The sequence below is a fragment of the Pelmatolapia mariae genome, linkage group LG1 (assembly GCF_036321145.2).
Source record: "Pelmatolapia mariae isolate MD_Pm_ZW linkage group LG1, Pm_UMD_F_2, whole genome shotgun sequence".
Taxonomy (NCBI): domain Eukaryota; kingdom Metazoa; phylum Chordata; class Actinopteri; order Cichliformes; family Cichlidae; genus Pelmatolapia; species Pelmatolapia mariae.
Window position 1 is genome coordinate 19,656,115 of NC_086227.1, and position 13,083 is coordinate 19,669,197.

Here is a 13,083-nt window from a genome sequence, read left to right on the forward strand (position 1 = left end):
GGAAGGAGAATGACCATAATGCAAAGGGACAAAGCACAGAGGGACATAGTCAGCATATGGCTCAGAGGTCGCCCTGACTGCTTCATAATGCCTGACTGTTCAGCTCGAAGTGATGGCGGCCGATGAACATGCATCACTTTGCTCTTGGGTGCCCCTCCTGCTACATGGGACAAGTGGCGACAAGAGGTACATGACACATCCTACTTGATCTAGAAAACCCCACTGATGTCCCCAAACAGAGGAATGAAACATATGACTAACTGGGTGTCTAAAAGCAAAAGAAATAAAGGAAACACATTTGAAAGCTGGAGCCTGTAAGCCATTTGAAAGCCACCTGGGCAGAAACGAGCGGGAATGAAAATCTGCAGCAGGATCAAGACTCTGATTAGGCCAGACAGGCCTGACAGATGGACAGACCAGATTAGGCATATAGACATGTATCAAACAAGGCGAGACAACGGTCATGTCTGAGTGTTGTCTGACCCCTGCGGAGAGGAGGGTGACAGCAAGGTCAGCAGCTGATTTCAAAAAGTGCTGCTCCAAAATTGCACAAACACAACTTCAAAGCACTTGTACAGAACTCTACAAAAGTTTTAAATTTCATCTCATTACTTTATATTTTGCTTTCAAGGAGCCAGACTTTCTTGTAACTTTTTAAAGTGGGCTTCTGAAGGTCTTTTATTGGACATTGGACAACACAGTGCTGTGTCTACATATAACAAAGAACACATTATTTTGTGTTCTAATGCCTTGTATTTTGTTCTATTTAATCTGAACAAGCCCCTAAAAAAAGCCAGTGATCGATGTCAACCTCTCTGAGTTTTTATTACCACTATTCATTTTAAAGCTCAGTTTTTCAAACCTTACGATGTAACTACAGCCCAGCCCATGCAGCAGTATATTAATGACTAACCTCATACTGTGGATGGATTATGTCAGTTGTTCTCCTGACTGAAGTTTGGTCCGTTTACAGCATCCTGCCATGCGATTGCATTTGTCCCTAACCATTGGGAATCCTCATGTTAACTTTTATTGAGTGGAAAAAAGTTAGCGTTCATCCCCCAGCTTCACCGTGTTTATATTATGCTAACCATAGCTGTGTAGCTAGCCACCATGTAGCACATCATTATATACCAGCTAGCCCAACTTCAGTAACCTTACAAGCGTCACTGCTGTTTAGTTTTCTGTCTTCATTTATGTTGGAAATGATAGCAGAGTGTACATTTAATTTTTCAGAAATCCCTCAGTCAGAACATGCTATATCATGTTTAGGTGGGAACTAGGGAGCTAACTTCCTGCTAACTTAACTTCTCCATTAAATTTAATAAATTCTGTTTTCATGGATGCCTGGGTTTAAACGTAATTGTTACACCAGGTAGAGCAGCCACACTGATCATTTTACTAAAAATGAAAGAATTTAGACAGTTTTTAACTCTCAGTGATGCTGCAGTGTTCGTTTTACTTTGGGACCTGAAGCGGAGTTTGGACCCGGAAATGGCTAATGACGTCAGATTTAAAGACCAGATTTCTTTAGTTGAATATACAAAAGATGCTAAAGATAACAAGGTTTGACAGACATGAAATAGTATTTTTGGTGATTCCTAAAGATTTATAAACTGAAAACGTAAGAGAGCACCTTCAACACAGTTTTCAGTTTGTCCTTAAAAAAATTAAGTAAACTGAAAAAATAAAGGACAAAACAGTGGCAGGTCTAAGGAGGAGACTCTGTTATGGTTTGGGGCTATATTTAAGCCAGTGGAGTTAAGCATCTTGTTAAAAGTGATGAAATTATGAACACAAAGACAGAAACATCATCCGATTTTCATCCACCACAGTGGATGCTACAGTATCGCTTCTGGAAGGCATCTGATTGGCAGCACCTTCAAAATAATGCAGTAAGAGCACATGTGGATAAAAAACACACAATGGAACAATGGATAGGCCTCCCCAGAACCTAGATCTCAACATTACTGAAACAGTGTGGAATCATCTTGACTGAAAACAGAACAAATGGGAACCAACATCCAAAGAAGAGCTTTCTTATAATAAAGAAATGCCAAGAAAAGCAATTAGAATTGAACAGTTTTTGCATCAATACTATATTTCAATACTTCTTTATATAAACACGTTTAACTAAATTGACTATTTCCCAGTTTCCTAGCAAAATATAAAGGAATTAGGGGTGGCTCAAGCCCTTTGCACAGTACTGCACCATGCAGGTATGAGCATAAATCTGTAGGGAAGACAAGTCACGGCAAAAGCAAACGTTAGCAAGAAAATGCTAAAATAAGGTAAACTGTATAAATGCAGCATATAGTTAATGTGGACTGAGTAATGATTTTGCATGCTTAGGCATCATAAATTACTTCTGCTCAGCATCTGCACATCATCTATGCCCAAAACTTGTTTTACCTCAGTATTCTGTCAAAATCAACCTTTAAGGACATAAAACCTTCTTAAATCAAATTAACCTGTACCAGTGGAACACTAATGTTTTTATCATGACACTATTACCACCAATGGCTGCAAGCAGGGTCACACTTATTCCCAACATACGTGTTTCACAGAAGACCAAAAACCAAAGCCATTTAAAATGTTTAACAGCTGTCAGCAAAGGTATTTAATGTTTACTGACAGCTGTTAATCTTTTAAGTACTATCCCAGTGTGGTTGTATTTGTTGTGTAGTCATAAACTATTTAATTGCTAGGCCTGTTTCTATGCATGAGTTATTTATTTATTTTTTTAATCTGAAATAGATCATAAGGAGAATTGTGTAATCACTAAGATGGTCCTGTGGGTAAGGACACATATCAACCTGTTTTGCGGCAGTATCAAACAACGTTAGACATTCTCCACAGATTACAGGTATTATATCATCTGTCTAATAAATAAAGGACTGTACTGTATGTGTGATTAATCCAATCCACTCACTGCTTTGGACGATGTATTTCTGCAGACCCAAGGAAGTGCAGTGTCAGTTTGAAATAGCTTGGTCAAGCTAAGCAGTCTTCACACTTTGGCTAGAAGTTGTTTACCGTTAAACTTTGACATCAGTCAAACGCAGTGATGTCTCAGTAGGGAACCTCCCTTGATACATCATGTTTGGAAAGCTGCAGGCCACTCTGCATGTGCAAATGTGTGCATGATCAGCACCTCACCCACCGACTGCAGCTCTTTCGGCAAACTTATTGTCAACTGATATTAAATTGTTTTGAACACTATGTTTAGTAGCTATCAGCTGTCAGACGATCTCTCTTATCACTGAGGTGGTTACGTCAAAGGAAGCGACTAATTAAACCTGGCATTGTTGCTATTTAGTGGTGATAGATGAGCAGCCATTCAGTGTGTGCATCCTCATATCTGTCCAGCTTTTCAAGCAAAATTTTCTGTTTGCATGCATCAATATTGTTAAATCATTACACTGTGATCTTTGAAACCCAAATCAGTCTTATAAATGTTTTAAATCACTCCCTCGTGCTGCAGAATGACTATTCAACTACGTAAAATAAAAATGTTGACAGGCAGGGCCGTGTACAAATATAACATCCTAAAAAAACACTCGGATCTCTGTCAAATTTAAGTAGATCCCCTCTGCTGTGTCCTTCTCTGTTTGTGGGGCAGCAGTGATGGATCCCATCTTGTCGGCCCCCCAGTGAGCCACTGTGACAGTCAGGAGTCACCAGAGGCCCCGAACGTGTGACTCACAGATTCTTAAAGTCATTCCTGACTCTGACTGGAGACGATGAGTCTCTGATAGGCTTCTGCGAGCATCACTGCCGCCAGCAGGCTCTTTAAGCAGCGATTACCAGACGCCTATTTAGACTCAACATTACATGAACGCAGACATGCGCTGGGTTGCAACTGTGTTAAAAGGAGGATGCAGCTGCAGACACAAATTTCAGTAACTAATCAGCAGCAATAACATCATCAATTGAGTTTTTCAGTGACCTACGGCAAGTTGCGAGGAGAGAAAAACGAAACCACACATGCATCTTGCATCTTGCTGTTCTGTTATGAATGCTACTTTTTCAGAGTTTTGTTTTTTAAGAATTTTCCAGCATACTGTGTTATAAAGACTTTATTACACTGGCTTTATGTTTACTGTGTAAAGTAGTTTGTGCATCATATGTTCTTATTCAGCTCATCTCAGTTAGTCTCCCTCCCCTCACTCCCAGTCGGTCATGGCTGTTCAGTCAGAGGTTTCTTCTTGTTCCAAGGGAGTTTTTCCCTCTCACTGTCGCTAATTGCTTGCTCATCGGGGGTCATTTAATTATCATTAACCTTAAATGTGCATTATTTATATTGGCCAGTGGTAAGCGACTCTTCTGATTTGAAAAATACTAAATGTCTGTGAGGGAAAAAACATCAACCCAAAAAAAGCCTCATAAATCAACTTTGTGAACACTTTGTTGATGCATTTATGGCCTCTGGCACTAATTTAAAGTCTTATTTAATACAAACTGATACTCATCTTCTACACTTTTATACCCATTACAATACAAAATGCTAATAAATAAGGAAAGCTTTAATATTCATCAGTCAAACATTGAGATGGCCCAAAAGGTCGAGGCTTTAACACAGCTAATAAATGGCATACGCTGTATTAGCTCCACACATCCTTTATACACACAAATATGTGTTACCACCACCTGCTCAGCTCTGATACGCTGCTACATGCGCTGCAGACGATGTCGACAGTTTCGTAAACAACTGAATCCAAGTTGCTCAGACAGACCTGTTATGTGATGACATCGTTTCTGCATTGACCAATGGATGTTTTTGCAGTCAGAACTGAGCTCAGTGGCACATTTACACTGAGCCTTAACGCAAAGGTAGAAATAGTAAATTTTTTGGATAATTGAAATGCAAAAACACATCTGAATAAAGTGCAGTGTATATATAAACTCATTTCCAATTGTGACCACATCCAACAAAGCCAATACTACAAAAAAATAAAGATTTTTCCTCAGTTAGCAGCATTTAAATCAGACCAGAAAAGTTATCACTAAAGGGCCTAACCCAGACACAAACAAACACACTCACACACAGCGACAGCAACAGCCACACACCCACGGGATGCTCGGAGAGTGGGAGGGGGTAAGGGGGTGAGCCACGAGTCAATAAACCCTGTGTAATCTGTTCCCTTTAGTGGCATAAACCATCTGAGAGGAGATTACAACCGTTCTGCCAAAGTAAGAACATGCGAGTTCCTAATGGACAGAAACACTGAATACTCACTCACACACACTCAGACACACAAACACGTGTGTGAACCCTCACACTTACTATACGAGGGCCGTGAAGGCTGTAGAGCAAGAGTAGTATGTTCAAAGATTAAAGCCATGACTCATGTTTATAAGATCAGACTTACTGAGTGTAGGTGTGAAAAAAATAGTATGTCAGCATGTTGTTTTTAGAAAAGTACTGATTATCATGGCAGGGCCACCATAAACTTGGGCTCCCGCCGAGGTAACTAATGCAAGGCATTGTCAGTTTGTGTGAGATTATGCATCGTGGACTCCATGAGTGGGACTAGGAGTGGAGAGCAGGGGGGGAGGCAGACAGAAGTTGTTAAATGTGCATCTATATATGTGTGTGTGTGTGTGTGTGTGTGTGTGTGTGTGTGTGTGTGTGTGTGTGTGTGTGTGTTCTTCTCAAGAGCTGGGAGGGAGGAAGTGTGGAGAGGCAAATCAGAGGGCAGAGAGGGCGCCTGCATGTGTGTGTTCGTGGCACGGGGCGGGGGGAAGAGGAGACGCTGACTTTATGCATCATTAGGCAGGTGGACTGAGAACACCAGGCGGAGCTGTGACCGTGGAGGGGAGCTGAGCAGGCATCTGGCACACAATACACAGTGATACACCCACATATTATGGAAAGCTGCCTACAGATTAGACAGTCGTCATTGGGCTAATTGTCATATGTGGATGATCACAAATTAATTACAGTGTCCTGGCTATCACAGGACACCATGTGTTTTGTTTAATAACAACGTGCTGGCTCGTTTTGTACTGTGGTGGTGGGGGGGCTGTACTGTGGCTCGAGGTTCACTGTGTTTATCTTATTATAAGAAGAGTAAGACAATGCTCAGATTATTACAGCTAACCACCTTAACCAAGTAATCTGATATTAAGGTCGTAATTCAATTAAGAATAAAGCCAGTGATAAAGCTCGATTAATCTGGCACTTGGAGCAAAACAGTACTCCACTCTGAACTTGGTGTCTTTTATGTTTGTTTTCCCTCGCCTGTTTTCAGTGTTAGCCCTTATGTCCACTGTGTCATGAAAGACCAATTACAACACAGGAATGGAAACATAACAAGCTCTTAATGAGCTCTCTAAATACACAAGCTTCATAAACACAAACACATAAGATGCTGCTGTAGTTTTCCACATTATTTAAATCTCATTCTTCCTGCCGCAGGTACAAAACAATAGTGACAAAAACAGCTAAATGCAAATGTAGCATCTGATGTAAATCAGCTGAGGTACATAATGTTCATTATTTTGTGATTTGTTATTGTGTCAGTGCAATTAGCTGCTCTTTAAGCGTGATCGATGGCCTCGAGTCGTTTATTAATCGCTGGGGGTCGAGTGTTTTGGGCCGCTGCGTAGCCGCCTCTTCATATTTGTTGCTTATCTGACTGTGGAAAAAAGTTTTATTTCAATTCTTTCCTCCTGTTTCCTCTGCAGAGAGAAAGCCATTCTGCATGTAAAGAGACTGGCTCGCATACGTACCATCTGTCAGTGATCAGCAGTTGATCGCTAAGCTATAGTTGTAAAGGTAACACTTTAAACAATTTTGTTCTCCAGCATGAAGTTGGAGCGATAGTCTCTCACTCGGAGAACCAAGGTTACAAAGTAACCAACCATTCTCTGCACCACATACCGTGAAGTTACCTGGACTAGTAAGTAATACTACATTCAAAGACAGATACAACAACAATCAAATGTTTGGGACAAAAATCTAATTTCTCAAAGCATATCATCGTCCGTTGTTTGGAAATACTTTGGATTTAGTGCAAGTGAAGAAAATCTGCAAAGAGTGGTGTGTGTCTGCACTGCAAAGCAACAAAGCATCTTTAGCTGTCTGAAATAAAACACCAAAAACTGCAGTATAATTAATGCATAAAGTCAAAGAAAAACTGTGCAATGCTAACATTAATCATCAGCTCACATGTCGATAAAAACAAGGGTCACACTGTGCAAAAGACGTGTTATCCCCTCACACACTTTGTTTTCCAAAGAGACAAAACCTGTCGCAGGAGTAAAATAAAGAGATCTCACAGCTACTATTAATATTATCCATCATGCAGGTACAAGGAATGGAGTGAAAGACCCTACCTTTAATATTCTAATAATCTCATAATACGTGAAGATGTACACAAATCTTTGCATGTTCTGCTTACATAAAACAATTTTTGACAAATATTTGTGATCTCAATATTATACAAAATAATTATACATCAGTAAAAATTACTCAAACCAGTTGCAGTACTGTCACAACCACAACAGTACTGGAGGCAGTCGCTGTCCAACCTCGATCCTGAGATTAGTTAATCACTCTACACGCCTACTTGATGTTGGCAACAGTTATTTGGGATGTTATCGCTGCAGCTCGCTGAATTTCAGACATTTTCGTGGTCTCTGGTCGCGACATCATGGCTAGTCTCTTCCTGTTCTTACGCTCGTTAAGGAACAACATCTCCCATTACCTGAGTGCAAGTGAGTCTGATATAAATCATATATGAGCTAGGTCCTCCAGCAGCAGCTTATTTCTGCCTTGTGCAATCTCAACCTTGTGGTATGAATGGAAGGAAACCAGACCACTTACTCAACCTTTCAAAAGACGCTGACATTTCATTTAGTTATGAAGATACAAACTGTTCAGCCTGGCTTCTTCGGGTGTTTAAATTCCTTTCTTGTGTTGCACAAGTCAAAGAGTAAGGTGAATGTAAAGCAATGCATTTTTCCCTCTGGAGGACTGAAATTAAGAAACTAACTACTTCTAAATATGAAAGACTTTGTATAAAACAGATTGAAGTTGAAGCTACGACTCGTCAACTTCTATTAGCTCACCAGTTGAAACACATCAAGATTGAACTTCTATGATGCACGTTGATCACCTAAACTTGGGTCATTGCTTCGGTATTCCAACCTAAAGTCAGACCTTACATTTTTAAGCATTAGCTCAGTCTTCCCAGCAAACGAGTTACTTATGTGCACGTGAGCCTACTGACTCTGGACTCTGACTTCACTGAATAAAGACGGAAATGGCAGGCAAGTGAATCCAAGGGTGACTCCATGAAACACACACTGCAGCTACACGCTGGCTCAGCTACGCTCCGTTAAAGTGGCTGTCGGAGGCGATACAGTAATCCACTTTTAATGGCCGTGTCCCTTCCCCCACCGTGATGTGATGGCCCCGGACATACCACCGCGCCTCTCTTAAGGGAGAAGTGTCAAAACCAAGTCACCGCTGTGCGCTGTCCTACACGTTTGACAGTGGTTGGAGAGGAGAAAACCTATCCTTTCTCCCATGTGAGATCATTTCTGATTCAAAGTAATGGACCCATTTACTCCCACATGTAAGATGGACCCCCTCAAAGCCTTGTTCCTTCCTACGCAAGGAACTAGAGTTTGTCTTCTCAGTGTAAAGCAGTGCAAATCTGTAAGGATTGTGCTGCGTGCTTAATGTTATCTGCATGGATTACAGTAGAAGAAAGACTGAATCTGCTCATTGTGATAAGATCCTATAATTAGACTGAACACCACTCTGCTGTGTCACGTTTTCTTATTTTTGTTCCTTTTCTTCTTTATAATGCTCCTTATTTCAATTAGTAAAAGAAGCGTTCTTCACAGTTTCCTTTATTATGCCCTATAGTGCAACCACATTCACAGTGTATCACAGTATAACAGCTTCTGACAGGTTGTCAGAAGCCAGCTAAGGTTAAGGCAGTAGCATCTTGCTCCCTGACACCAACTAATCAATTCATCGAGTGCACAAAGAAATAGGTCAGTTTGTCATTGGTATCATATTTAAATCATCTTTGAAGAGAAGCACAGTGCAGCATTATCAAACTTTTTTTCAGGTAAATTTTAATAGTTTTGTGATGTAAAAAAATATCTGGAGTTTATAAATGTTGACATGATTTCTTCAAAATATCTTACGTTTGCTGTCATCATGTCGTGTAGCTGTGAAAGCTAGAAGTAGAGAAGATAGATTTTGTTTCGTTTTGTTTCAAAAAAGAAATCTTACAGTATTAAAGCATCCTGGGAACTTTTGGAGAGAAGGAAAGCGATAGGGAATTAATTGCAACAGAGGTGAGATGTAGAGACAGTTTTCTAAAAAAAATTTTTTTTTAGAAGTATTTTGCCTGTTACGTTTTGCTGATTCATCCCGAAACACCAGGGAACATTTTTAGACGGATAAATGCTATCAAACGTGGACGTGTATTAAACTAGGTGGACATATTTAAATGGAAACGCACGGAGACGTGATCAGCCAATGAGAGTTAAACACAAGCACCGCTCCTACACAAATCCAGGTGGCAAGAAGCTGCTAAATAAGAGATGAGCGGTTTTGTTTTTTTGATTTTTTACTACTACACGTGATCGCAGAAATAGACGCGAGACCAGAGAGCTGCTCGGAAAACTGAAATCGCCGAGAGCGTGCGGGTGAAAGAAGAAAGCGGTGTGTGTCCGCGTCGTTTCGCTGTTCCTGTAAATCCACCTGCTCTGTTTCGTGAAAGCCTCACCAGCGGATCATAACACTCAGAGACCACCAGGAGGAACACGGAGAAGGGGCGAGCGCGCACTGTCCACCCCTCTCCTCCTCCTCCCCGCCTAAATACCTGCTGGGTGTCGATGTCACCGGCGCGCACATCAAACTGTTGTTGAAGGCAGAGCGACACAGAGGCGGATGGAGGTAGTCGCTTCCGCCAGCAGCTGCTGAGCTTCAACTTCACAGCAGACATAGCAGAAAAGCGCGACTGGAGCTTCTCAAACAAGACAACAAAGCCCAGAGGCTCATTTCAAACCTGTTTTCCCCTACGCTCCACACGCACCAACACACGCTCCGAACCAAAGCGCGCACCTCCTCCTCCTTCTCCTCTTTGTCCATACTCACCACAGCTGTCTCTTCGCGGGGAGGCAGTCTTTGTTGGAGGCTGTCACTCCCATGGCCATCTGCATCACCGTTATATATTTCTGGTACTTCATCTTCTCCTTCTGCAACTCCTGCTGCCGCTTTTGCTGCTGCTACTTTTACTACAACTACAACTACTGCTGCTGGTGCTGCTACTTCTAGGAATCCGCGCGCCACCAAAGCGGCACAGGTGAGCGTGCATTCAAATGTCTGTTATTGTCCTCTCGCGTCATCCGTGGCATCCTCGGTGTCAAAAACGCCATTTCCACGCTGGAAACACCGCTGATAGGGAGGACGTTCCCGGAGGAGTTCAAGGAAAAGTGCCACGCCGCCGCGACCCATGCCCGCGCTGACCCTCTAATCTCATTAGAGCTCAGAATAGATTGGCTAATCTATTCAATTTTAGTCAGGACCGGGTCATTGTTGTGGTTTGCCTCGTATGGCGGACACTTTCCCGGCCGCCAAACCGTGAAATGCCGGTTTGTTTGTGTGGAGAAAAAGAGTCGAGAGAAAGAGGCGGTTCAACAGTAAGCGGTAGGATGCAGCGGCGACGGCACCCCAGCGTCTGCGAGGTAGGAAAGAGAGTGCGCGTGTGTTCAGCCAGAGAGGGAGAGAGCAGGAGAGTGACACAGGAGGAGGGAGGGAGGAGGAGAGAGGAAGCTATGTAATGGCTTTAGTGTGTGTGTGCGTGTGTTGGGGGGTTCGTCTAAGTGATTCTTAGAGAAATCCCAGAATTGTAAAACTGAGACAAAGGTGTGTTTTCGATCTTGCTTTCTGTGAGATTGGTCCATTAAGCCGAATTAAAGCATGGGCAGGATTTAAATATCATAAAGTGGAGGTGGAGAGGAACAAATCAGCTCATATGGAATTAAATAATCAGGAGGCAAGTAAGTAACCTAATAAGACCAGATTTGGTAACCTGGACCTTTAAGTATGGAGAATGGAAACAAAACCATGTATTGCAAAGGAGAACTATTCTTGTATTCCTGCCCATATATAAAGACTATATAAGACTAAAAACATAAATACAAATGATACAGGAAAAAGGCTGCAGAAAAAGGCTGCTTTTTCTGAGCTTCACACAAAGTGGGGAAAAAAACTGTCCTCCAATTGCAGAAGTCAAAATATGTTGTTTTTTTTTTTTTAACCACTGAGCTCGTATTTTCCAGACTAAAGACAGAGAGACCAATGAGTACAAAAGTCAGCACCCATGATTTTATGAGGCGCATCTGACCATGAAGCAGAGGTAAGTTGCAAATCTGTGAAGGCACCATTAAAGCTTAATACAAGTTCTGGCGCAACATTTACTAATGATGTTGTTTACTAATGACCACGCTCTACATGTATTAAAACAGCATGTCTGTTGACCAACTGAAAAAATATTCAGTAAAATTAAAAATACAAAAAATTCTGCTTTAGACCAGGGCTGTCAATCATAAGGCCCAGGAGCCAAAACTGGCCCACCAAAGACACCAATTTGGGTCCCTGGGCGGCTCTGGAATATGTGAAGGAGAACATACATTTTGGACACACCCCCACAGCCCCACAGCCATTCATATTACACCAAATTAAGTAATAGATAAACAATTAAATGACTAAAAGTTTGTTTTTCACTGTCTATTATAGAAATTTGTGCTTTTTATAATGGGTTTACATTAAAAAAAAAATTATTAGAGGGCCGTCTACACAATGAGCTACCAGAACTTTTTCTGTCATTTTACACATTTAAGCCCAATGAGTCATGCTGACAGGCTTTTCTTTATCATGTAGAAAAAATGGGATGTACTGTTGAAATTGTATGTCTTTTTCTTTCATTAAAATACTTCAGGGATCGAATGTGTAAAGTTGGTAACTCTGAGAGAAAGGGGTCCCGCCCTCGTAAGATCAAAGGGGGCCGTATGTGGTAACGTGTGTTTGACATCCCTGCTCTACACTATTAAAGCCGACCTCGTACATCAGCCTGGAGTAGGAAAACATTTTGCTTTAAATACTTCAGTATTATTCTCTCCATTCCCAAGTTCTTTTTTTGTTTTTTCACAGAAGAGGTGATAAAACAGTGAAAATAAACACTGTACCACCATTTTTGAAACATATTGTGGGCAATAAATTCAACATAAGCAACAACATGTTGTATTTGTAATATTTTTCGTAAAATATAGAGCTTAAAACGTTTGCAAACTGTTGCATTATGCTATTTTTTTAGACATTTTACTCAGTTTCCAGTTTTTTGGAAGTATGAGCTGTGCATTCAAATCTTGGATCATCTTAAACTACCACACAGCTCCAACTGAATAAAACGGACAATCAAAATTACTGTAATATGCAAAAAAAATATATCTCCTCTTAATTTATTTTAATATACTTGCTAATCGTGCATATTATACACACATGAATACATTTTTCTGCCAATAACTAGATTGAAGAATATATTATAGATGACATTATAATGTAGATATTATGATGGATTACAGATGTGTTTTGTTTTTAACATCTATGCTATACCTCCTAATGCCAAGCCATACTAAATGCAAGGCTGAGGTTACACTTACTTACCCTTTAGGGGCTGATAGTTCACAGAGTGTCTACAGATGATAATCAATTCAGTGATTGATTCGGTGTCGAATTTAAGTGCCCAGTAAACACAAGTCTTTAGTGAGACCTGAAGGACGAGGGGACGCAGAGGAGGCTGTGCGCTCATGATCTAAGGAGGAGTGACTCCCCATGTGCGTGACATCTGTCAAACAAGTGAAATGCATTTCTCAGGGCTGTCGAATAATTTAGATTATGATGTAACCATAAAGAGAGTTCACAGACTCCTTCTGCATAAACCCCTTGGGCAGGACCACTTCCCATTAAAGAATTTGGCAATGAAGCTGGATTGCATCCTGCATATTTTATAATGAAGCTGCACCACGAGGGGAGACAGCATGTCCCTATCC

At 41.1% G+C, this 13,083-nt stretch overlaps 1 protein-coding gene across 12 annotated transcripts in view; it reads right to left on the reverse strand.

The window, feature by feature from the left end:
• Positions 1-10,731, reverse strand: part of tjp1a (tight junction protein 1a) — a 115,549-nt gene extending 104,818 nt beyond the window's left edge. For 8 of the 12 annotated variants that reach the window (XM_063474939.1, XM_063474859.1, XM_063474959.1 and 5 more), the window contains exon 1: positions 10,127-10,731. In XM_063474939.1, the coding sequence (XP_063331009.1) occupies positions 10,127-10,218 (92 nt within the window). In that variant the 5' untranslated portion in view covers positions 10,219-10,731. The remainder of the gene's footprint in view (positions 1-10,126) is intronic. The other 4 variants (XM_063474948.1, XM_063474929.1, XM_063474902.1 and 1 more) reach the window with 1 other exon arrangement.
• Positions 10,732-13,083: the final 2,352 nt, after the last annotated feature.